The sequence below is a fragment of the Rhinolophus sinicus genome, chromosome 8, assembly GCF_057876585.1.
Source record: "Rhinolophus sinicus isolate RSI-liver-muscle chromosome 8, RSI-T2T, whole genome shotgun sequence".
In the NCBI taxonomy this organism is placed as follows: Eukaryota; Metazoa; Chordata; class Mammalia; order Chiroptera; family Rhinolophidae; genus Rhinolophus; species Rhinolophus sinicus.
Window position 1 is genome coordinate 49,027,397 of NC_142508.1, and position 25,995 is coordinate 49,053,391.

The following is a 25,995-nucleotide window of genomic DNA, read 5'->3' on the forward strand; positions in this document are numbered from 1 at the left end:
CCTGGTATCCACGTGCTCGGAGTGCTGCCCTGAGACAGGAGTGACGTTCCTGAGGATTAAATAACATATGTCCTAAGTGTCTGTTTCCAGGCTGGACAGCACTGCATGAAGCATGTAACCGGGGCTACTACGACGTTGCCAAGCAGCTGCTGGCCGCAGGTGCAGAGGTGAACACCAAGGGTCTGGACGACGACACCCCTCTGCACGACGCTGCCAACAACGGGCACTACAAGGTGGGCCCTCCCATCTGACTCCGCATCCTCTGTAGCTCTTGTCCGTCCTCACTGTCCTTCATGCTTGCTGGGTGACTGCCGCTCGCCAGAGCTGTCCTCTCTGACCAGGTCAGCTTTCTCGTCCCGGATCAGCACCTGGAGGCCTCGTGCAGTCCCAGCAACCAGCACTGTCTGCAGCGTGTGTGTGGCAAGGCCTTGTTCTAGCCACGCAGGTGTGGTTGGATCCTAGTGGATGAACAATCATACCCTCCGGGCTGCTGCGGGACCCTGTCCTTGTTCCTGTGGTACAGTTAGACCCAGAAGGTCTTGACTGGTGCGATGCTGAGAGGTGTAACCAGCCCAGCAGGAGTGAGCGCCCCAGTGCACGGTTTCCCTTGAGAGGACTCGGCCTCTTCGGGGAAATGGCTGCCTCCAGGTCTGAAGCAGAACATGCACATGATGTGCCTTGTGCCTCTTGTGCTGCCAGAAAGCAGGGTGGTCACAAAGATGAGGAAGTCTTGCTGTAGTCATTACCAGAGCCATCTTGAAGGGGCCCCTGGCCAAAGGTGGGACAGCCGAGCATGGTGTGGACGATGACACCAGTAGACTAGAACTTCGTGACTGTTTGAATCCACGCTCCTTTATGGCAGCTCTACCTGGTCACAGTTTTTGGCAGATGCCTGGGAACCAGTAACATTAATAGTGTTAACAGCACAATTTGAAAAGGACAAGTCACTGCAGGGGAAAGACAGATTGGGAGGGAGCTCTGAATTAAAAGATTTCTGAGACAACTAGAGATATCTGAACACTGATTATATATTTGATGGTAGGAATTATAGTTAACTTTTTAGGTAAGATAGTGAAATGGTTTTTTTGTTGTTTTTTTAAGGACTCTTAAGAAATATACTGAAAAGTTTATGAGATGTCTGGGATTTGCTAAAAATACCGGGGGTGAGCGGAGTGGGTGAAATGAGGCTGGTTGTGAGCTGGAAGGTGATGAAACAGGGAGGAAGGGGGTCATCATTTGAACCTCCATACTTTTTGTCATTTGGTTGTAAAACTTTCTATTATTATGAGCTCTGGATTTCAAGTCAGTGCTCTACCACTGCTAACTCCGAGGCATGTCATTTAAATTCTCGTGTAACAGCTTCCCCATGTGTAAAATGGGGTTAAGAACTCCTTCCTCACAGAGATGTTAGGAGAATCAGAAGAGAAAACAGATTTGAAAATGCTCTGTCAATCATAAAATCATGCAGAATTCTTTATAGAAATGTGAGGGTTTCAAATGTGGTAACATGAGAAAGATCACAACACAAAAAGCCTGACACATAAACACTCAATAAAGGTTAAACCCTACCCTTTCTTTCTGTATAATTTGTAGTTAGAAAATGGTTAAACATAAATGAAAGTCTGTCTTAATTCTAATTCTGTGGTTAAGATTTGAATCACTAAGGTTTCTGGGGGACAATGCCTTGAAACAATCTGGTTCCATTAATAACATTTTTCATCAATGTTCTTTAGACTAAAATAATTTTCTTCTTGGCCAAAGTTCTTGTAAATTGGAGAGTAATTTCTGTTTTGAGGATTGTGACAGAAAAGAAAAATTCAAGTAATGCTTTTATGAAGAGTTAAAAGTAGCAGTTTATCATTTGGGATTCTGGTAAGATTTCAGTTTTACACTACTGAATTAAAAGATTTATTCTGTACATTGAATGCCCAGTTTTGTGTGGCTCTGAGAATAATGCTAAAAGTTCAAAAGCTCTCCAGTGACTAAAAACTAAAATAGCAAGACTAAAATAATATGCTCTATGAATTAGCCTGGTTTCTAAAAAGTATCAGAGTTCACAAAATAAAGAAACTAAGCAATCCTTAAACGGCAAATTAACAGAAAAATTATAAGTTAAAAGTATCCAATGCACAGATGTCATCAATTTTGTAAAAATCAGGCACTGATATACACATTATATCTTCCAAAAGAATACTATGGAAATAATATTCTAAACCTCATAATTAGATATGAAAAGTAAGACAATAAAACTCCATTTATAAAGTGCGTTAATGTACGAAAAAAACAACAAAACTTTTCTATAGTGGTTTATTATGGAAAATGTCAAAGACTGGAAATGTGCTAAGGGAGACAGAATAAGCGCACCAAAGATAAACCCATCCTGATCCTGGGACCTGTGACATATGACCTCACATGGTAATGGAACTGCAGATGGGAGAAAGGGAAGGACCATGAGATGGAAGATACTCCTGGATTCTCTGGGCAGGCCCAGTGGCCTTCAAGGGTTCTGACAGCAGAGACCATTTCCTAGTTGGGTCAAGTTACCAGCAGAGGCAGGAGGGAGGAGGACGTGAAGGACACCTGACCTGCTGGCCTTAGAGGCGGGGCCACGGTCAAAGAATGCAGTGGCCTCCAGCAGCTGGGATGACCCAAAGCTGGCAGACAGCAAGGACTCGGGACCAGAGTCCTCCTCCTCCCCCCCTGCAAGGAAACCTACACACAGGAAAAGGAAAAAGCCAACACTACACAGGTCAGCAGGACTGATTTTTGAACTTCTAGGATTGTAAGATGCAGGTGGTACTGATTTGTTAGAGCAGCAATAGGAGCCTGTCCTGATGAAGCAGTAGAAACTGTAACCACTGAGTGAAAGTAGAGTATGCGAGGAGCGAGTTTCTGTCAGTCCTTACGAAAGATTCTTCTCATGCTCTGATTTCAGACTGGGCTGAAATTGAGATTGAATTCAGTGTTTGTCCTTGGGTTCAGTGAATCAGCTGTCCTGGGCGTATGAAACACAGGTTCCTGGTTATACACAGAGCTGTGGAAATGTCACCTTGAGTGTTTCTGTCCTTCACATGACCATCCTTAACAGGATAAAATAAAGCAGATCTTATTTTCTAAAATAAATGAAAACCTAAAATAAACCCGCTTACGGAAGCTTGGCCTTTGTTTCCTCTATTCTTTTTTTTTTTTTTTTAATTTATTGGGGTTGTTTCCTCTATTCTGTAAACTCCCCTCCAATAAAAAATCCCCCCCCCCCCCTAAACTGCCAGAACTCATCCATGACCACTGGACCCTGCTGGATGGTGAGCTCATCCTTGGCAGGAGGGGAGAGCCTATGTGAGAAGATTCCAAGAAAGCGGTCAACTCGTTGTGAGGGAGGAGATTGTCGGGGGGAGTTGGGACTGTTCTACCTGCAGGAAAGCCTTGAAGGGGTGCCAGGACCTGTTAGGGTCCTTCCTAAGGAAGAGGCACAGGTCTAGAGACCCCACTGGGTAATGCTAGGCACACAGCTTCCAGCCCTCGGCCTGGGGGCTGTTCCCTGGTAATAACCACCAAGTTGTCTGAACAGGTGGCGGTCTTACAGGGCACTGTAGCAGTCAGTGTTTCTCAGAACGTGCCCTCACACACCTGCTGCTGTCTTGTAGGTGGTGAAGCTGCTGCTGCGATATGGAGGGAATCCTCAGCAGAGCAACCGAAAGGGCGAAACACCGCTGAAGGTGGCCAACTCCCCAACCATGGTGAACCTCCTGTTGGGCAAAGGCACCTACACGTCCAGTGAAGAGAGCTCGACTGGTCAGTGGCTGGGCACCAGGCCGTGTGCAGGGTGGGGGCGGGAGCAGGGTGTGCGGCATTACAGGGGAGTAGGCCTCCCAGAACTGCTTTGATGCCAGAGGCAATGTTGCCTTTCATCTGTAGATCAGCTCACACAGTTCCAGCCTCCTAGACGCCTGGCACTTACAGGAATTTCTGGACTGTGAAGACCGGGGGTTTGAGTTCCAAAAGGCCTTCAGGCTTATCCTAAGGTGCCAGCTTGTTTCTGCACAAACCTATCTTTGGTTTCCTTCAGCTCTTGGTTGGCCGCAGATTTCACTAAGTCAAGTGAAGTGCTTCTCCAGGGGGCCTCCCCACCCCTCCAGGGGTGACTTGAGTGCTTGGGGAGGCCTTTCTCCAGGTCACCTCTGCAGCCTGCTTTCCCCCATCGTGTCTGTGCAGGTGTTTTGAACCTGCCTCTGACATCTTTTCTCCCTGTTTCTGACAGAGAGCTCAGAGGAGGAAGATGCCCCGTCGTTCGCACCTTCTAGTTCAGTTGATGGCAATAACACGGACTCTGAGTTTGAAAAAGGCCTAAAGCACAAGGCTAAGAATCCAGAGCCCCAGAAAACTGTGACTCCTGTCAAGGACGAGTATGAGTTTGACGAGGACGACGAGCAGGACAGAGTCCCTCCAGTGGATGACAAACACTTACTGAAAAAGGATTACAGAAAAGAGACTAAATCAAATAGTTTTATTTCTATACCCAAAATGGAAGTGAAAAGTTACACTAAAAATAACACAATTGCACCAAAGAAAGCAGCTCATCGCATCTTGTCAGACACATCAGATGAGGAGGACGTTGGTGTCACTGTGGGGACAGGAGAGAAGCTGAGACTCTCTGCACACACAATGTTGCCCAGTAACAAAACACGGGAGCCTTCTAATTCCAAGCAGCAGAAGGAAAAAAATAAAGTGAAAAAGAAGCGAAAGAAAGAAACAAAAGGCAAAGAAGTGCGGTTTGGGAAGAGGAACGACAAGTTCTGTTCCTCTGAGTCAGAGAGCGAGTCCTCAGAGAGTGGCGAGGACGACAGGGACTCGGTGGGGAGCTCTGGCTGCCTCAAGGAGTCCCCGCTGGTGCTGAAGGACCCCTCCCTGTTCAGCTCCTTGTCCGCCTCCTCCACGTCGTCTCATGGGAGCTCTGCCCCCCAGAAGCATAACCCCAGCCACACAGACCAGCATGCCAAGCACTGGCGGACAGACAACTGGAAAACCATTTCTTCTCCCGCCTGGTCAGAGGTCAGCTCCCTATCGGACTCCACGAGAACAAGACTGACCAGTGAGTCGGACTGCTCCTCAGAGGGCTCCAGTGTGGAGTCGCTGAAGCCAGTGAGGAAGAGGCAGGAGCATAGGAAGCGGGGCGGCTTGCAGAGCGCTCTGTCAGAGAAGAAGAGCTCCTTCCACCCCAGCGTGGATGGCGCCATTCCCAAGCTGGACAAGGAGGGGAAAGTGGTCAAAAAACATAAAACAAAACACAAACACAAAAACAAAGAGAAAGGGCTGTGTTCAGTCAGTCAGGAACTAAAATTGAAAAGTTTCACTTATGAATATGAGGACTCCAAACAAAGGTCAGACAAGGCTATACTTTTAGACAATGATATTTCCACTGAAAATAAGTTAAAAGTGTTAAAGCACGATAGAGACCACTTTAAGAAAGAAGAGAAGCTTAGCAAAATGAAGTCAGAAGAAAAAGAGTGGCTCTTTAAAGATGAGATAATAAAGGTCTCCAAAGATGAGAAATCACTCAAGAGAATCAAAGACATGAACAAAGACATGAGCAGGTCTTTCCGAGAAGAGAAAGACCGTTCGAATAAAGCAGAAAAGGAGAAACTGGTGAAGGAAAAGTCTCCAAAAGAGGAAAAACTGAGACTATATAAAGAGGAAAGAAAGAAAAAGTCCAAAGACAGGCCTTCAAAATTAGAAAAAAAGAATGATTTTAAAGAGGACAAAATTTCAAAAGAGAAGGAGAAAACTTTCAAAGAAGATAAAGAAAAACCCAAAAAAGAAAAAGTTTATAGGGAAGATTCTGCTTTTGATGAATATTGTAACAAAAGTCAGTTTCTGGAGAATGAAGACACCAAATTCAGCCTTTCTGACGATCAGCAAGATCGGTGGTTTTCTGACTTGTCCGATTCGTCCTTTGATTTCAAAGGGGAAGATAGTTGGGATTCTCCAGTAACAGACTACAGGGACATTAAAAATGACTCTGTGGCCAGATTGATCCTGGAAACGGTGAAAGAGGACAGTAAGGAGAAGAAGCGGGAAAACAAAAGCCGGGAGAAGCGAGAGTACAGTGAAAAACGGAGCGACAAAGATGCTTTCTTCAGAAAGAAAGACCGGGACTATCTGGATAAAAACCCTGAGAAGAGAAAAGACCAAATTGAAAAGCATAAAAGTATCCCCAGCTATCTTTCAGAAAAGGACAAAAAGAGGAGAGAGTCTGCTGAAGGCGGACGAGACAGAAAGGACAGGGATCTGAGTGACATCTGCAGGGACAGGAAGGACTCCCTCGAGAGTGCCAAGGAACGGAAAGACAACAGAGTGAAGGCCGAGGAGACATACAGGGAGGACCTGAAGGACTATGGCTGTGAAAGCATCTTCAAGGACAGGTCTGACTGTGACTTTGGGAAGAGTCTGGAGCCTTGGGAAAGGCATCATCCAGTGAGGGAGAAGGAGAAGAAAGACGGCCTTGAAAAGGAGAAGAAGGAAAAAATAAAATTAGAAAAATATAAAGATAAGTCCAGTGACAGAGATAAAAATGAAAAATCAATCCTTGAAAAATGTCAGAAGGACAAAGAATTTGAAAAATGTTTTAAAGAGAAGAAAGATCCTAAAGAAAAGCATAAAGATATGCATAGCAAAGACAAGGAAAGAAAATCTTCTCTTGACCAAGTTAAAGAAAAAAAGGAGAAGAGTTTCCCTGGAATTATCTCAGAGGACTTCTCCGACAAAAAAGAGGAAAAAAAGGGTAAAGAGAAAAGCTGGTATATTGCAGATATATTCACAGATGAAAGCGAAGATGAAAAAGATGATTATACAGCAAGCGGATTCAAAATCGGAGAGGCCAGTGAAGTGCAGAGGGCAGACAGCCTCCAGGAGAAAGACGATGGGAGGGAACCTTACCCCTCAGACAGACACCGGAAGCACTCTGCTGACAGGCAGCACTCGGAGAAGCAGAAGGAGAAAGAACTCAAAGAAAAGAAAAAGGAAAAAGCCACAGAAGGGGGGAAAGACAAGAAAGAAAAAGGCTTTGAAAAGCACAAAGAGAAGAAGGATAAAGAGTCTACCGAAAAATATAAGGACAGGAAAGACCGAACTTCAGTTGACTCTACTCAGGAAAAGAAAAACAAACAGAAGCCTCCCGAGAAGGTGGAGAAGAAGCCCTCTGCCGAAGACAAGGCCAAGAGCAGACACAGGGAGAGGCCGGACAAAGAGCACTGCAGAGAGAGGAAAGCATCCAAAAGTGCTGAGGTGGAGAAGAGCCTGCTGGAAAAGTTGGAGGAAGAAGCTCTGCACGAGTACAGGGAAGACTCCAATGACAAGATCAGTGAGGTGTCCTCCGACAGCTTCACGGACCGAGGGCAGGACCCAGGCCTGAGTGCCCTCCTGGAGGTGTCTTTCACCGAGCCCCCCGAGGAGAGGGTCAAGGAGAACTGCCCACAGGAGAAGCTGAAGGAGAAAGAAAGGCACAGGCACTCTTCTTCCTCATCCAAGAAAAGCCACGAGCGAGAGCGAGTCAAGAAAGAAAAGTCTGAGAAAAAAGAAAAGAGTGATGACTACAAGGACCTTGGCAGCAGGAAGGACTCCAGCCAGTATGAAAAGGATTTCTTGGATGCTGATGCTTACGGTATTTCTTATAGTACAAAAGCCGACATAGAAGACGAATTAGATAAAACCATTGAACTGTTTTCTACTGAAAAGAAAGATAAAAACGATTCTGAAAGAGAACCTTCCAAGAAAATAGAAAAGGAACTAAAGCCTTATGGATCTAGTGCCATCAACATCCTAAAAGAGAGGAAGAGAAGAGAGAAGCACAGGGAGAAGTGGAGAGACGAGAAGGAGAGACACAGGGACAAACACGGGGACGGGCTCTTGAGACATCACAAGGATGAGCACAAGCCCGCAGCCAAAGAGAAGGACAGTCCTCCCAGTTCCTTTAAAGAAAAGTCCAAGGACGAAAGCCTGAAACTCAGCGAGACCAGACTGAAGGAGAAACTCAAGGAAAATCCAGAGAAAGAAAAGGGGGACTCTGTCAAGATCAGCAATGGAAACGATAAGTTACAGCTGTCCAAAGACCCAGGCAAGAAAGAGGTCAGGCCCAGAGAGAAGCTTCTAGGAGATGGCGATCTGATGATGACCAGCTTCGAGAGAATGCTCTCCCAGAAAGACCTGGAGATTGAAGAACGCCACAAACGGCACAAAGAAAGAATGAAGCAAATGGAGAAGATGAGGCACAGGTCTGGGGACCCTAAGCTTAAGGAGAGGATAAAGCCAGGCGAGGACATGCGGAAGAAGAGTCTGGATGCCCCTCCGAAGAAGCCACTGGGGCTGGACCTGGCCCTTAAAGACAAAAAGCTCAAGGAGTCGGCTCCTGCTCCATCAGCCCCCGAGACTAAGCCCCACCCAGGACCAGCTGTGGACGCCAGAGACTGGCTGGCAGGACCTCATATGAAAGAGGTCTTGCCTGCTTCCCCCAGGCCTGACCAGAATCGGCCCACTGGGGTGCCCACCCCCACGTCCGTGGTGTCCTGCCCCAGCTACGAGGAGGCGATGCACACGCCCAGGACCCCATCCTGCAGTGCCGACGACTACCACGACGTCATGTTTGACTGCACAGACCCCCCGCCCGTCTCCAACACGGCCGCCAGCGCCTGCTCCCCCTCCTTCTTTGATAGATTCTCTGTGGCAGGGAGTGGGATTTCAGAAACCCCAGGTCAGACGCCTACAAGGCCTCTGTGCACAAACCTTTATCGTTCGGTCTCTGTCGATATCAGGAGGACCCCCGAAGAAGAATTCAGCGTTGGGGACAAGTTATTCAGACAGCAGAGTGTCCCCACTGCATCCAGTTATGACTCGCCAGGGCAGCACTTGGAGGACAAGGCCCCTTTGCCCCCTGGCCCCCCAGAGAAGTTTGCCTGCTTGTCTCCAGGGTATTACTCCCCGGACTATGGCATCCCCTCCCCCAAAGTGGACACTCTGCACTGCCCACCGGCAGCCGTGGTCACCGCGACCCCCTCCCCAGAGGGCGCCTTCTCTGGTTCACAAGCAAAGTCCCCCACTTCACACAGAGATGAGCTTTTGGCCTCGTCCATGGAGGGGGCCCTTCCCCCCGACTTGGGCATTCCCTTGGATGCTACGGAGGACCAGCAGGCCACGGCCGCCATCATCCCCCCAGAGCCCAGCTACCTGGAGCCCCTGGACGAGGGCCCCTTCAGCACAGTCATCACAGAGGAGCCCGTGGAGTGGGCTCACCCCGCCGCCTCGGAGCAGGGCCTCTCCTCCAGCCTAATCGGAAGCGCCCCTGAAAACCCTGTCACCTGGCCCATGGGGTCAGACCTTATGCTTAAGTCTCCACAGAGATTCCCAGAGTCCCCAAAACATTTCTGCCCTGCCGAGGCCCTCCACCCTGCTGCCCCGGGGCCCTTTGGCACCACGGAGCCCCCTTACCCCGTTTCCCCTGTCTCGTACCCTCTGTCGGTCACTGAGCCAGGACTAGAGGAAGTCAAAGATGCCTCAGTGGACGCAATCCCGGCCGCCATCTCCACTGCGGAAGAACCAGCCCCTTTCGCCCCTCCTACTCGGCTGGAGTCCTTCTTCAGTAACTGTAAGCCACTTCCAGAAGCGCCCCCCGACGTGCCCCCAGAGCCTGCATGTATGACCACCGTGGCTCAGGTGGAGGCTCTGGGGCCTCTGGAAAATACCTTCCTGGAAAATGGCCACAGCCTGTCTGCCCTTGGCCCAGTGGAGCCGGTGTCCTGGCCCGACGCCTTCCCCAACTCCGAGGACGACCTGGACCTGGGGCCCTTCTCACTGCCAGACCTTCCTCTGCAAACGAAAGATGTTTCTGATGTGGAAACCGAACCTGTAGAAGAGAGTCCTCTCATTCCCCCAGAAAGTACCCCTGCAGGGGCCCCCATGGTCCTTAATGGTGGGGATGTGGCTGCATCAGCTGCTGAGGAACAGCTCGTGCTGCCTCCTGAGCAGGCAGCCGCCCAGCTCCCCGCCGAGCCCGAGCCCTCAGAGGGGCCAAAGGCGGATGTGATGTTGGAAGCCACGGTGGAAGCAGAGGCTGAGTCGGAGGGAAGAGCCCCTGAGGCCTCTGACTCCAGCTTGGGGCTCACACCGCCCTCCCCAGAGCAGCGTCCACCGGGGAGTGGAGATGAGGCCGAGGGCCCGGACCCCTCGGCAGCACCGCACAGCACACCCGAGCCCCTGGGGGATGGCCCTGCACCGGCACATGGAGCAGACGGGGCTGGCCCCCATGACAGCGCTGGGCTTGAGGGGCCTCCAGGCAGCATCCAGTCTGAAAGTACAGAACAAGAACCCAGACCCACAGCCGAAGCCCCGAAGGCCCCCAAAGTTGAGGAGATCCCCCAGCGCATGACCAGGAACCGGGCTCAGATGCTGGCCAACCAGAACAAGCAGAGCTCACCACCTTCAGAGAAGGAGGCCGCCCCGACCGCCACCCCCACTCCCAGAGCGAAGGGCCGTGGCTCCGAGGAGGAGGACCCCCAGGCCCAGCACCCGCGCAAGCGCCGCTTCCAGCGCTCCAGCCAGCAGCTGCAGCAGCAGATGAACACGTCCACACAGCAGACGCGGGAGGTGATCCAGCAGACGCTGGCCGCCATCGTGGATGCCATCAAGCTGGATGACATCGAGCCCTACCACAGTGATAGATCCAACCCGTACTTCGAATACCTGCAGATCAGGAAGAAGATTGAGGAGAAGCGGAAGATCCTCTGCTACATCACCCCGCAGGCTCCCCAGTGCTACGCCGAGTACGTCACCTACACAGGCTCCTACCTCCTCGATGGCAAACCGCTCAGCAAGCTGCACATCCCCGTGGTGAGTGCCAGGTGGGGCCAGGCCACTGGGTCAGGATCCTGTTTGCCGGGGACACCAGAGCTGGGGCAGGTGCGGTGCCGTCCTGGGGACCAGCCTCCAGCGCTAGGTCTGCGTTGCCACAGCTCCTCTGGAGCCGGGGATCCACTCACTTTCCTCTTTGTCGTTCATTGTTTTTCCTGTGGCAGCTCCCACCTCGGGCCTGAGTCAGTGCCCAGTCCTGGGGTCCGTGCCTTCCTGACCGTCCCCCAGCTCCCTGTCCTCTGTGGCTGCGTCCTGCAGACCCCGGTGCTGCTTAGTCCCTGGTCTCCCCGACATCCTCACCTGGGACTAGGGCCGACCAAGGCCCCCATCCCATGTTGGGCACCCCTGTGCAGCAGCCCCCCTTTCTGCAGCTCCATGTCTCCTCTCAACGCCCTTTAACAGCCAAGACCTCCACGGGGTTGTTCAGCCCGGCTCCAGCCCAGCCCCTCACCCTTGAACCCCTCCCTCCGTGCCTCTTGTCCTGGTTTCTAGCAGCCCCCTTCCCCCCCATGTTGCTGTTCTGAGGCCCGGCCTCAGCTCTCATCACGCTGGAACCCTGAGTGACCCTGGCAACTTGGCCCCTCCTCGAAGCACACTGGGCTTCCAGGCTTCTCCAGCTGGCGGGCCTGTGCTCAGTCAGCACCCCACCAGCCTCTCAGCACGCTACCCAGGGCCTCCTTTCATCCAGTCCCCCTTCCCTTGGTGGCTTACTCTCCGTCTCGACCTGATGGCCCCGTGTCGGTGCAGACATGACACGTCTAAACGGCACCATGCACACCACCCTCCACCCCCGTCCTTGTGCCCATCAGCAAATCCTGCCGGCAGGTCTCTGCAGGCCAGTACCTCCCATGTCGCTCCTCTCCCCTCTCCCCTGGGTGGCTCTTGCTGTTTCCTTGCCCATTGGCATCTGTTCTAATCATAGTAGGCAAAGGGATCCTTGTGCCCTCCCCTGGCTCAGCCACAGCCTCCTTGGCCTTCGAGGACCCCAGCTCATTGTGACCCCAGGTGTCCTCCATTCATGCTTCATTTCTTTGACCATCTCACCCCCTTGAAGAAAAGCCAGGACTTCTGTTTGATCTTTCCATTAGGCCCCAAATGGGTCTCAGTTCAGGCTGTTGAGTGAATGCCGGTCAGGGTGAGCTGATTCTGGGGTGGGTGGGCATACAGCCAGTCTCGGAGGGAACCTCTTGTCCTGGATGCATATGTTCTGCTGTCAGACCTTGGTATTCCAGAAGTCGGTACCTGCTGGCTCCACCAGGCAGAAAGCTCAGCTAACCGGACTGACACCCAGCGTCTTCTGAACAAGGACAAGCGACTCTGAGTGTGAGGTTCAAAAGATGAGGCATGGGGGCACAGCCACCAGGGCCGCCAGTGTAGAACTCAGCAGGATGTCACCAGTGTCACTCTCCCTTCTCTTGGTGCTCTAACCCTGAGCCGCTCTGGGGAAGGGAAACTGAGGCAACCCTACCCTAGTCTGGCCTGGGAGGAGCCAGCTGCCTGGCTTCATCTGGGTCAGTAGAGTCAGAAAAATCTGGTCTAAGGTTTCTGTTTGGTGAGACTTCTGTTGTTTTGTTGTTTAAATTTTAGCTATCGAAATAAAACCACCATGATCACCATACAAAGTCTGAGAAACCAAGAAAACAGTAGAGGTCACTCAACCCCTACCACCCAGGGCTCACCCTGTCAGTGGTCTGTGCGTCTCCTCTTCTGGACTCATGGCTTTCTGGAAGAAAGCTCTGTTTTACTTCCTGTTAGCACATCATTGAGCAGCCAGGCTGTTAGGTGAGGGCAGGCCGAGGTCCGGCGTTCCTGGATTTCTCACCAGGCCAGTGGCCTGGGGCTCCCACCAGGCTGCCTGACACTGAGTGAGGCCTCGTTCCGGCAGCCATGGCACCGGGTCCTGGTGTTGTCTCTGAGGACACAGAAACAGTCGTGCTTTAAATCATACCAGAAGCAAGAATCACACATAGATGCGCCACTGAGCTTGCACCTCCCCGCCTGGTACCACCTGTGGACGGCCCAGGTAGAGTCAGATGAGGAAGGCACCCCAGGCCCCATGAGGCCGGGCCCAGTGAGCAGAGCAGGGCCCCAGAGGTGCGGCGTGCGCCTGAAGAGACCAGCTGGATGTCCTCCTGTCTTCTGAGCTAACTTTAGACTGACAGTTGAAAGCACAGAGTGAGCGTGTGCCCCTCGCTGGGCTCCTGGGCTGTGGTAGGTCACCCACTTCATCTTCCTGGGAAGACATAGTCTGGGGACACTTTCGAGGACTTGGTTAGGTATTTGATGTCCAGGACTCGGCCGAAGGACATGTTTCTGGTGAGAACGCACAGATGGGACGAGACCTTGGGGTGTCGTGTCCAGTTTCTTGCTGTCAGCAGCCACTTCCTGGCCACAGTGGCCCAAGTCTCCAAGTCTCCACTCTGCAATTACTGTCTTTTCCCTTCGTGGTTGACAAGTATCTTGTGGGAGGTACTTTGAAACTTAAGTCCTGTTTTCCTCACGCTTGTGCGCACTGATTTTAGTCTTCAGTGGATCTTGCCTGCAGCAGTTATTCCTGTGGTGCTGGCTTAATGCTGATTTTCTTCTTCCCTCTCCTACATTTACTGATTGGAATTTTCGTGTAATCCAGCGTGAATCACAGTTGTTTTTGTGTGCCAACTGTCCCAGCCTCGGCCGTCAGTAGCTCCTTTAGGTGGCCCCATCTTTCTGAGCACTCTCGCACTTTACGGCTCCACGAGTTGTTCCAGCTCAACCCTCTCTTCGACCACATGGTTCCTTCTGGTAGGAACGGTGTTTAGAAACCATGTCCTGGGTGCCCGCTGTCCTGGGAGACACAGGGTGGCAGGGGGTGTTCCTGTCTGATCCGTGATGAAATCTTACCTTCAACCTGTGCTTGCATCTTCCTTCTCCGAGAGAGACCTATTGCTTCTTTCCCATGGTGCGTGTACTGGCCTGTTCACTCCCAGTGTGCGCGTCTTGTTTCACCAGTGCTGACCCAAGCCCTGAAACCCCTCCACTGGTTAGAGGATGGCATTTGTGGGTGGTTCTTCTGGTCTTTTGCTTCAGGTGAGCGCGCTCTTCCCCTCGCTGACCCTTGAGTAGGACAGTTGGGCTAATTGTCACATGTGTTTCATGTTAAATTGTTGGTATTTACATCCCACTTGGTGTCAGAGTTTATTTGGGGGCCGTGAAACCTCACTGTAAATAAACGGTCCTGCCTCCTCTCCCCTGGCCCCCACTTGCTCCTCGTATTGTATTTCTTCTGCACAGACAGACCTCTGTATTCTTGACCTCTTCTTTCTTGCATGAAGAGTAGCAGTGTAGACACTCTGTACGTTGCTTTTTACCCTTCACAGCGTCTCTGGCACTCACTCCCCCTCGTTCTTTTTCACAGCTGTGTGATGCTCCTTTCGGGACCAAGGTCCGTGCCACAGTTCATCCACCTGTTCTCGTGGACAAGCATCTGCCTGGTTTCCAGGGAATTGCTTAGTGTGTGTGTGTGAGGTGTGCCTAGAGGTGTCTTCAGGGCAGACTCGGTCTGTTGTTGGTGCAGGTTCTCAGCCTCCGCTAACCCCCTCTCTCCCCCTTTGTGACTGCAGATCGCACCCCCTCCGTCCCTGGCAGAGCCCCTGAAGGAGCTGTTCAAGCAGCAGGAGGCCGTGAGGGGGAAGCTGCGCCTGCAGCACAGCATCGAGCGGGTAAGAGGCGGCCTCGGGCGGGGGGCCCTGGACCCAGGACGCGTCTGGCCACGTTACTCTCGGCTCACCTGGCTCCTGTCCTCTAGGAAAAGCTGATCGTCTCCTGCGAACAGGAGATCCTGCGGGTTCACTGCCGGGCGGCGAGGACCATCGCAAATCAGGCTGTGCCGTTCAGCGCCTGCACCATGCTGCTGGACTCCGAGGTCTACAACATGCCTCTGGAAAGCCAGGTCAGTTTTCGCCCAGGCTGGGCACTCACACCTGCCTCCCAAGAGCTGGGCCTTCCAGGCTTTGGCTGTACACACAGGCAGGAGCGGGAGACACTGACGTCCCCCAAACGCCATGCTGGTCACATGAGCAGGTCTGCCCCCGGGACGGGGAAGCAGGGTTGGTCAGACAGCGGTACTGCCACACATGGTATCATGTGAGCTCTGCGAGGCCGTTCCAGGGTCCTCATGGGCACAGGCTTCTGGCTCAGTGGCTGGGCTTTAGTTTCAGTCACTTCAAGTGTTATTTCAACTTTCCTCTAAAACATACATACCGTGTTTCCCCGAAAATCAGACCTAGCCGGACACTCAGCTCTAATGCATCTTTTGGAGCAAAAATTAATATAAGATCCGGTCTTATTTTACTATAACATAAAACCGGGTCTTATATTCGTTTTTGCTCCAAACGACGCGTTAGATCTGTGTCCGGCTAGGGCTGATTTTCGGGGACACATGGTATGGTTACTATAAGCAGCATCCAGAGCTGCTGCATAAATAGCCTTGTGCAGCGAAGGCTCGCAGGTTGTCATGCTGGCGACAGGGGTGGCCTCGTACCAGCAGCGGGACAGCAGCAGCAAGGCCTTCCAGTCAAGAGCCAAGAGGCGTGAGGGGCTCACAGGCCCCAGGTCCTGTTAGAACGTCCCTGCTGGTCTGGTGCAGGCTGGGCAGCAGAGCCCAGAGCACCCCACCTGTCCTCCAGAACGGCCCTGCCTCGTGCACCCCAGTCGGCTCCCCTCGCCTCCAGGGTTAGGTTTGTCCCATGTGGTCGGTCATACCTTTTGTTTCCCTAACCCATCTTGACCTTTAGGAGTTGTCAGCGGCCTCTTGCCCTGTCCATAGACATGTCTGAGATCTAACGCATGCGAAGTGGGTTCTCATGTCCCCCATTGCCGTCCTGAGCCCGGCTCCTTCTCCCACCTCCACTGCCCACAGCACTCAGACGTGGCCCTCTGAGGCTGTCTGCCCTGGGTTTTACTCCCCAATTTACTCTTCTGCCCCAGCAACCACAATGACTTTTGCAAACAACCTAGCATGTGTCATTCTAGGCCTGCCCTCGGCCCCGCGCCCCTACTTGCATGGACTTGCACGGGACACTGTTGTTCCTTTGGGCCTCTCCTGCTGGCCCCTTCATTGTTCAGGCCTTGGCGCCAAGTCCCCTCCTGGCCTGCTGTACCCCAGACTCACAGTAGGAGCCCGTGGACCCCTGGGGGTTCCGAGCGGCATTCCCAGGTTGGCTGCGGTTGTGTGGTGACATACAGTGGTTCAGTGGTTTTTAGTTAAAAACTTTTATTAGTGCATTAAAGATTTCCCATTTACTTATGTATAATCTTTAAGGTTGTATCTTAAATAGTTTCTCCATCTAACATACTATGCAAAACGACAAGTATTTTCCCTAAAACAAAACATTTGTCACCAAACTATAAAACAGAACGTTTGGTTGGGACTGAGTGATTACTTCAGAGATTGGGTATTTGGAGGATTTGCTTTTTGCATCTAAAAGAAAAAAAAAAAGGAATCTGCTGATCATTAAGGGGTTTCCTGCATTGCTTCTGAATGTCAGAGAGAGTGAAGGCTGCAGCCTCCTCTCCTAATGACGTTCTGTGTGGGGCCCAGGCTCACGCGCTGGGTGGTGGCGCATGGACCCCTGGCTAAGAGACTTCATGTGTCCTCCTCGCCATGCTGCCACCTGTCACCATGGAGAACCAGACAGCAGGAGTCCTAAGGCTCCCTGTGTGGAAACCACAGTCCGTCACAGGCACAGACGCTGCCACACTTGAGGACGATGACGTTAAGGTAGCACTCCTGCAGTGAACCGAGGAGGCTAGCTCTGTGCCCCCTCAGGCCTCTCAAACATCCTTTTCAATGAAAAAAAGTTACAAACAGAAGGAATTGAAATGGATGCCACTGCCTGCCAGCTTTACCACGCGGCCTCCAAGAGCAGTGCAGGCCAGAGTCGTAGGGCTTCCTGATTCTGTTTCCTCCACGGGGATCGTGACAGACACGGAGAACATCCTCACGGGGTCCTGATTCACCCCCAGGGCAGCTCTGCCACAGATGGCCCCATGGCCCCCTAGGGCGTGTTAGGAAAGCTGGCTGGGGGGGAAGGATGGTGGAGGGTCACGCGGGCCGTTCTCAAGCATTATGGCCTTCAGTGTGGAAGGAGGGTCTGCAGCACGTGCACGGCAGTCTTCTCCCTGGTTCCCCACAAATGCCCATAACTGGTTCTTCCTCCAGGGCGATGAGAACAAGTCCGTGCGCGATCGGTTCAACGCCCGCCAGTTCATCTCCTGGCTCCAGGACGTGGATGACAAGTACGACCGCATGAAGGTGAGTGTGCTCTACCCCCCCCCACCCCCAGCAAGCTGCACCTGGGCTGGGAGCCCCCAGGAGTCTCCTGGGGCGGGGGGAGGCCACTGCCGGGTCCCGTGTTTGGAGGTGACAATTTCATACTCTCGGAACCCAGCTGATACTTTCAGGGAGCTGAGGTCTCCCCGCCCCCATGTTGTCTCCTTAGAGTGTCTTCCCTCCTGTCCAGGTGTGCGGGGAGCAGCTCCTGTCACCAGCTGGCGGTCAGACCTCTGTGGGACCCCACCTTGAGCCCTCCTCAAAGGTCACAGCATACACTCATCACCACTGCTCTGGATGTGCTGACCAGTGCAGCAGGCAGAGGATGGGGGGGAGATAGAAAGATTAGCAAGTAAGAAGCAAATCCTCATGTGCAGTTGCTCGAGCTGCACCTGGGGCCACCCATGAGAACCAACCATAAAACTTGCCAACAAGAACGTGCCAGTTACAGAGTTAACACACAAGTCAGCGCCACCCCCGGCAGCTCCATGAGGCAGAGCCGAATGGGCTTTTCCCTGAGCTGCAGAGCTGATGGAGAGGCATCCCAGACTCTCCCACTTCACCCCTGTGGTGCCTGTATTGGGAGAGGAAGACAGTGTCCAGGATGCCAGCCTTACCCATGTGCCTTACGTCAGTGACTCATGACCATGGTGCCACAGCAGTGCACACAGGTGCCACATGGGGTGGACAGAAAGCCCAGCACACAGAACAGCGAACCCATGTGGCGTTTCAGGCCCCAGGGTGTCGTCAGGAAGCAGGCGCAGGAGTTCCGTGTGACCTTTGTTTTGAGAACCACAAGTTAAATGTGATCCTATTTAGAAGACAGACTGCCGGCCTCCTCCGCATTGGGTTCTGTCCTGCAGTCGTTTGACAGTTTTGTAGGGTGAGCAGTATCTATCAGATTTCAGTGTTTGGCCACCTAACCTAGCAAGTTCACTTTAGTCATTTAAAATGTAGGGATACATAAAAAAAAGTTCCAAGTTTATTGGAACAACCCAGTAAAGTGGAAACCCAGAAGCCTCATCAATAATTCAGTGATTAAATGGAGTGTGGGGACACCCCAAGATTGAACTACTATGTAGTATCTTCGGCAGAACGGCCTGACCAGTGAGCGAGGGCATCTGAGCTGCTTAATGTGGAGGGTCAATCCGGGGTTCAGACACATTGCAGCACCACATGCAAGGAAAGTTTGGAGACACGCCTGCTACGCACACAGCAGTCAGTTCCGGAAGACTAAACACACTTTAAAAAAAACAATTATTTTAAAGCAAATTAGACATTGTGATATTCCACCCTAAATACTTGCATGCACATAAGAAAATACATTTATTTTCCTGTACACTCACTGTAACATTGTCAAACCTGGCCATGTTTAACTCCCCTCTGTTCCCAAAATGTGCTCCCCCCGGATCCACAGGTGCTACATCTGGTTCTGTCCCATTTCAGTAATTTGGTGTCATTATTTCAGTTTTCAGCATTGTACCTATGTAATGATTTAGTACCTATTTAATAATATAGCCATGAATATTAAGCATTTTAGTACTAAACCCTAGATAACCCTTTTCAAAAATTAAGTGCACTTTTAAAAACCAATTTATTATAAATGAAAATGAGCAATATCACCACCCATAAATAACTGTAAAAAAAGAAAGTTGCAAATTCTAATTAAATGCTGCTGTGGTGAAGCCCATGGGGGTCGGGGGCAGAGACAGACTCTCCCTGGGTGGCAGGACCACTCGGGGCAGGACGAGGTGGCCAGGGTGGTCAGGTGGCCTGCAGGGCGGCACTGTGGACCACGCAGCGGCACAGGCCCTCACAGATGGGCATCCTGCGGCCAGAGCTCGGCCCAGGTCCCTCGCCCCCTCCCTCCCAGTGGGTACTGCTGCAGCGAGAGTGGGCAGTGGGGGCCCAGGCACCTGAGGGGCGGCCCAGGGTCTCGCCTCCACTTGCCTCACCTGCTGTGTCTCCCACGCAGACGTGTCTCCTGATGCGGCAGCAGCACGAGGCTGCGGCCCTGAACGCCGTGCAGAGGATGGAGTGGCAGCTGAAGGTCCAGGAGCTGGACCCCGCCGGGCACAAGTCCCTGTGTGTGAACGAAGTGCCCTCCTTTTACGTGCCCATGGTAGATGTCAATGACGACTTCGTGCTTCTGCCAGCCTGACGCACCACGGGACAGCCGCACAGGACACAAGCGAGGGCCACCGGCGTTGGCCCAGCGCTGCTGCCGAGTCGGGGTGGCGGAAGGAGACCTTGGCCCTCAAGTGGGGGCACCCAGGGAAACCCTGCACTTTTCCCCCTGGAGCGCGGCTCTTTTATACCAGCTGCCACAGGAGGATGAGAAGACCGCAGGGACGCGGACACGGTGGCCTTGGGGTCTGTTTCCCAGCCGGCTGCTCGGGCATTTCAGGAGCTGCAGAACGGAGTGCGTTTTTTTTAAAATATCTGTTCCATTCTGATCAACTAAAGGAAATAAAATTAAGGCGTCCACCCCTCACCAATCGTGACCTCCAGGTCGGAGGGCAGGGAGAGTGCCATCCTGGCTGTTGTCCTGTTGCCATGGAACCGCGGACAGCCACAGGCCTCCGACGGGCTAGGACGCTGTGCCGAGCGAGGCCGCCCGCCAGCCCGCCCGCCTGCCTGACAGAGGGACACAGAGGGACACAGAGCCAGGACTCTCCGGTTGTGTTTTTAATGGAGTCAAATCCACGTGGTTTGTATATTTTTTCCTTTAATCTTGGGCATTTTGTTTCTCTTTCTGAGAACATAACTTGAAACACTACAGAGCCAATAATCATATAAAAAGTGTACCCGTAAACGCTGTACAGTTTTATACACATTCACAATGTACTTTTGCTGCCTTCTAGATAATTTATTTTGCAACACATTACTGCACAGTTGTAAATAACTTATGTACTGTAACATCACTTCAGTTATGTGTAAAGAAATAAATAAATTAATTAAATGCTCTTTGTACATGACAGTCCGCTCCCCGGGAGGGGCCAACACACAGGACTGGGAGATGAGGGGTCACCACTGAAAGACTATTTTCTTAAACTTTTTCCCTCCCCAATTAGTAGCTTTTAATTTTGAAAACAAATTATACAGGTGACTCTTGAACAAGGCAGGGGTTAGGGGCACCACACAGTCAAAAATCTGCATATAACTTGATTCTCCCCAAAACTTAACTGCTAATAGCCTACAATTGACCAGAAGCCTTACCAGTAGCAGTTAACACATATTTTGTATGTTACATGTATTATATACTGTGTTCTTACACAAAGTTAGAGAAAAGAAAATATTAAAATCTTAAGGAAAACACATTTATAGCATTTAGTGGGAAAAATCCACGCCTAAGTGGACGTACACAGTTCAAACCCGTGTTGTCCAGGGCCAACTGTATTTTTCCCCTCCTTTCCTGCCCTTACTGGGACCTGAGGGGCCGTTCCCCACTGGCCGGGAGCTGCGCAGCTCACGATGGGGAGGAGCTGGCCGGGAAGGCAGACCCAGGCAGACGCGCACCCCAGCAGACGACCATGGCCTGGGACAGAACCCTCAGTTCCTACAAAATGCCGAGGCTTGCTTTCGGCTAAGGAGGCTGACGGCGTGGGAACGTAGCGAGTACCAGCCCCCGGCTTCCAGAAACCCAACAGGAGGCCTGTGTCATCTTCCCTGAGGGACCTGTCAGAATAGGAAGGAGACAGGTCCGCTGGGCAGCATGGCCTTGGAGCAAGCACTGTCCAGGCCAGCTCTCACTCCCTGCTCTGCCTGCTCCCTGCACCAAGAGAGCTTACCCCTGGGGCTGAGTCTGCATGGCTAACAGGTTCCCTGATGAGGCTGCCGCTGGTACGGGGTCCCCACTTTTAAGAAGCCGTGCTAGCAGAAAACCAGCTCAGAGGGCAACAGTTGGAGGTGTTCTGCAGGGGCCGGGCCGTGCACTGAGCAGACAGCGCTGGCACCCTGTGCTCCTCTCCAAGGAAGACACCTGCAGGAACAGGGTGAGAGCCAGTGTGCTGCACCAGACCGCATGGGCTGCGTGGGGGCCACCTTCTGAGTAGGGGGCTCCCAAAGTGGCCTTTCCCCCTAGATCACCCTCACCCTGTCCTGACTGCAACTCCTGTCTGGCTCACACACTGGGCTCCCCTAATACCTGGGGTGCTGGAGGGACACGTGGTGCATGGAGGGCACTGGTCCAGGCAGGAGGGTCGGAGTAGACCTTTTTCTTGCTCATGTCCTGGGATCCCTCACCCTCTTCTCTGGTCCGTGCTTCCTGTACCCAGCGGGGGCAGCAGGAGCTGTAGAAATGAGCCCACACAGGAGCGAAAGCCCAGCTCTGCCTCACCAGTGGCCCTGAGCACCCTGAAAGCGCAGACCAGCCTGAGTGGCCTGCGACTGGTTCTGCGGTGCAGGTGGGGTTCCTGGACCTGCCCTGGATCTTTGGGAGGGGGCCATGGGCAGGGCCTGGATTTCCCCAAAGCACCTGATGTGACCTCCCCGGTCCGTGTCTGGGATATGGAGGGAGGCCGCCCCCTCTCGCCTTCTGACTCTCTGTTCTCCCCTTTGTGCAAATCCGCTCCAGGCTGGTCCCACTTCGTATACCTGGGGAGGGGCACAGAGATGGCAGCGAAGTTCCAGTGTATCTTCTGTTTTTCTAATCGCAGAACTCTGATCACAGTAACACTTCCTCTAAGCCCTGCTTTTTTAAGCGGCTTAGCTTGCATGCGTTCATATGGACACCCTGTGGCATCAGCAGCTTCAGGCCACAACAGCGGAAGCCCTGGAACCCCTGGCCCGTGCCTGGGCCACCTGCACAGCGCGCACCACCTGGTGGGCACCAGGGAGGCGCTCTGTTCCCCAGAGAACATTTGTACATTCTAGGAACAAGGGCTCTGTCTGTGGTTCTGCCCCCCCACTGGAGGATTCAGTGCAGGTATTTTTAGTGCGTCCACGCGTTCAGAATTGTGCCTGGTCTGGAGGTACCGCTGACTGTCCCCCAGGCCTGTGACTGCAGGTGTGGGCGTCAGGCCGGCTGCCCTCAGGAGGGTCTGGCTTGAGCTAGAGGAAGGCAGCGCTCTGCCCCGAGTGCCGGGGTCTCACGATTAGCCCCTTGCTCGGGACACCTGCTGCCACCCCGACTGCTGCCTGGGCTCTGGGCTCTGACACGGGTGTTGAATGAGTTGAATTCCTCGCTGGGGAGACGGTCCACCACCCCATAATTCAAGGCCTCTTATCCTTTGGTCTTCAGAGGCTTTAGTACCTCATTAGCATCAAAAACAAGCCCTAGACAAACGCCCACCAGGTGCTATGGGTCAATGCGTCAGTCAGACACGGGCCTTCTGTCAGGGAAGCTGGTGCCTTGCCAAGGGTAGCCCCCGGCTTAGATGGAAAGATAAAAGAAATCAGGGGCTTTTTCCAACCTGCAGAAGAGAAGCTGACGGCAGACTGCAGCTTGGAAGCAGGTGAGGGGTTTCTGTGGAAAGCCATGAGCAGCTTTCCTCTTGACAGAAAGCAGCCAAGGGAGAGCGTTCCTGCGGTGCAGGGAGCCTGGAGGTGGGGGCTGGCCAGGGGACCTCACAATGTCCAGGCCTGTTCTAACATGGCAGAAGGACAGAGTCTCCATTGAGGTGACTGGATGCCTGAGGCTGAGAGAGAGCTGGGAACACCCTTGGCAGGAAGAGAGGATGCCTTCACACGAGCCAGATCAGCACGTGGGCTCCTGTGCTGGGTAGGTTCCCTCACACAGCCTGCTTTCATCCTGAGCAAGGCCACAGGGAGGGGACACACTGCTCCCAGATACACTGCTGCTTCTTCATGTTGGGGGACTTACTGCATGGGACGCACAGGACAGTGGAAAGCATGGCTCAGGTTCATGTGTGTTGGAAAATAGAAACTGAAACCAGCAGGAGGAAACCCAACATGCAGTGAGGGGCCGGCAGGACGGGAGCACTGCCCTGGAGCACGAGGCTAGGGTGCTCACCACACCAGCCCGACGGCTTTGAGCTGCTCATAGTGGTGATGGGGGAGGGGGGGCGGAAGGGCGCAGACCCAACAACTCCACTCTGAGCATTTGCTTCTATGAGAAACAGATGCTTATGGGCACAGAATATCACTTACAAACTAAAGGCATACCTAAATTATTGGTAAGAGTTAAGAACTAGAAACACATGTCACTTTGTTAAAAGGGTTAAAAAATGACGGTATATGCAGCAGAGTTTCTCAGCCTCGGGACCACTGACATCTGGCCGGACGAGTCTGTTGTGTCTGTCCTGAATACAGCAGAGTGCTCAGCAGCACACGGGCCTTCACCCACTAACGCCAGTGGCACCATCCCCACCCCCCAGCCAAGGTGTGACAACCAACAAAATCTCCAAACATGGCCAAATGTTCCCTGGGGGACAAAATCACCCTCCTGAGAAGTGCTTATATATAACAATGAAGATGAACAAAACCCAGCTACATACACAATTCGTATTGCGTGATTCCATTTATGTAAAGTTAAACCAGGAAAACAAAACTGCCGTGCGAGCAGTCAGTCACCGTGTGAAGAACGCAAGGACCCTGGGGTGCTGGCGATACTCTATTTCTTGATCTGGGTGTTGCCTAGATGGGTATTTGTGTTGTGATGACTCAGTGGGCAGTAAATATGTTTTTGGCAGCTTTTTGTTATAGTTGACAATACAAAAGTGTTTTTTTTTTTAAGAAATGGAAGATATGTCTCCATTTTCCCAGGAAGCCAGAAGGATATTCGTGGACATACTTTGGAAAATACAGTGCAGGATGCCAAGTAAAAATGGCAGAGCAATTTGATCTTCCAGTCAAAATCACCAGCACTACCACCAAAAACAAGAAAAAGAAAGAAAAGAGAAGAGAAGAGAAGAGAAGAGAAGAGAAGAGAAGAGAAGAGAAGAGAAGAGAAGAGAAGAGAAGAGAAAAGAAAAAAATGACAAAGGGGTGGGGGTGATGACAAAGCATCTTGGTAAAGAGAGAATGATTATATTGCAGATTAGAACCTCTGAGAGATGGAGAAGATACAGTAAGATGAATTAATTTGATGGCAAATGAGTTGGGACTTCCAGAACAGCAGAGTAAGGACCTCCAAAAATCTCCATAAGAGCAATGAGAAGATTGGAAGGGGCAAAAACAAAAACAAAACAAAAAAACACACAAAAAACAAACCTGCCAAAATCAACTTTTCCAGAAATCTAGAAATTAAGGCTTGTTACAATCCAAGGAGTGATTATTCAAGAAAAATAGCAGCATCTCGGTACAAAGAGTGAGCTTTCTGTCATTTTAAATTTCCGTATTTCTATTCCTCTCTTTCTAGCTACATTTAACCTTGAAAACCAGCTGCCCAGTAGCCACCAAAGGGGTCAGACGGGGTGTGAAGCTCCTCAAATGCCCTCCCATTTCCAGGGCATTGTCACCATCTGACCTGGCTGGCAGCTCCCTGGGAAAGCACCATTCGCAGGGATTGTCATTATTTGATGTAACTTGGAGTTCATTCAGTGGTAAAAGCCCTCTTCCCAAAAGGTTTGTCAAAAACAGTGACAACTGTTTAACATCATAGCTGCCTGAGGTGGTAATACCAGTGGGGAAAAATGCCTGGTCACAAAATTTAGGAGGAAGAGCTGGGGAGTAAGATGCCCATTGTACTCTTAGGTGCTCTGACATATCCCTGCATATGTGCAAGTCTATGTGTATGCCCAAGAAATAACAGAACAGCCTATTTTCTCACTTTTGGCTAACCTTGAAGCTTTCAAAGCAGGAAGCGAAGGCTAAGGCAGGGCTATAACCTGCCTGAGTACTTTGAAGAGCCTTTCAGCAAAGGGTGGGGAAAAAAACCTCTGTCCAGTCATTAGATGAGCAGCAAGCCAACAGCACAAAGACTTCACTACCCCCACACAAAGGACTTTACAGAATTAGTTCAGGAAAGACACTAACCACAGAGAGCAGTAGCAGCAATAATGACCACCAACACAAATCTGGGGAATGGAAAACCAATTTCCAGAGTTGCATGTTATATTATTCAAAATGTCTACTTTTGAACAGAAACTTAGAAGGTGTGCAAAGAAACAGAAAGCATGACCCATAAACAGGAGAAAAAAAAAGACAACCAATATATACCATCTCTGAGGAAGCCCAGATGTTAAACATACTGGAAAAAGATGTAAAGTCAGCTTTGACAAATGATGGTGAAAGGACTAAATGAAATTATGTCTAAAGATTAAATATGACAGTAAGAGAAAGCTTTAACAGTGAGGAGGTAATTCTGACTGCCTTTGGACCCGAAATGCAGTATCAACTCTTCCCTGGATCCCCAGCCTGCTGGTCTAACCTGCAGACTTTGGACTTGCCAGCCTCCACAGTCACGGAAACCAATTCCTTAAAGTGTATCTACCCATCCATCTATCTTCTACTGGTTCTGCTTCCCTGGAAAACCCTAAATAATACATTAGCCAAAGACTTAAAATCAGCTTTTATAAATTATGTTTAAGTTACTAAAGAAATTTATTTCTAAAGACAGTAAGAGAATGGAACCAACCACAGAACACGAATAAAAAGAAAAAATTTAAAGAACAAATGGAAATTTTATAGTTAAAAAGTACAAAAACTGAATTTCAGTTGGCAGAAGGAAGAATCAGCAAATCTGAAGACAGGTCAATTAAGATGGTATAATTTGAGGAACAGAAAGAAAAAAAAGTGAAGAAAATTGAACAGAGATCTGTTGAATGCTATCATGTGTACCAACATATGTACAATAGGAGCCCTAGAAGGAGAGAGAAAGGGGCAGA

At 51.4% G+C, this 25,995-nt stretch overlaps 1 protein-coding gene across 5 annotated transcripts in view; it reads left to right on the forward strand.

Moving 5' to 3' along the window:
- ANKRD11 (ankyrin repeat domain 11) overlaps positions 1–20,172 on the forward strand; it is a 190,015-nt gene extending 169,843 nt beyond the window's left edge. For 3 of the 5 annotated variants that reach the window (XM_074314445.2, XM_074314447.2, XM_074314444.2), the window contains 7 exons: positions 91–233; positions 3,645–3,792; positions 4,259–10,875; positions 14,496–14,594; positions 14,681–14,824; positions 17,096–17,188; positions 19,182–20,172. In XM_074314445.2, coding sequence (XP_074170546.1) covers positions 91–233; positions 3,645–3,792; positions 4,259–10,875; positions 14,496–14,594; positions 14,681–14,824; positions 17,096–17,188; positions 19,182–19,367 — 7,430 coding nt within the window. In that variant the 3' untranslated portion in view covers positions 19,368–20,172. Of the gene's footprint in view, positions 1–77; positions 234–3,644; positions 3,793–4,258; positions 10,876–14,495; positions 14,595–14,680; positions 14,825–17,095; positions 17,189–17,396; positions 17,559–19,181 lie in introns of all 5 variants that reach the window. The other 2 variants (XM_074314446.2, XM_019742647.3) reach the window with 2 other exon arrangements.
- The last annotated feature ends 5,823 nt before the right edge of the window (positions 20,173–25,995 follow it).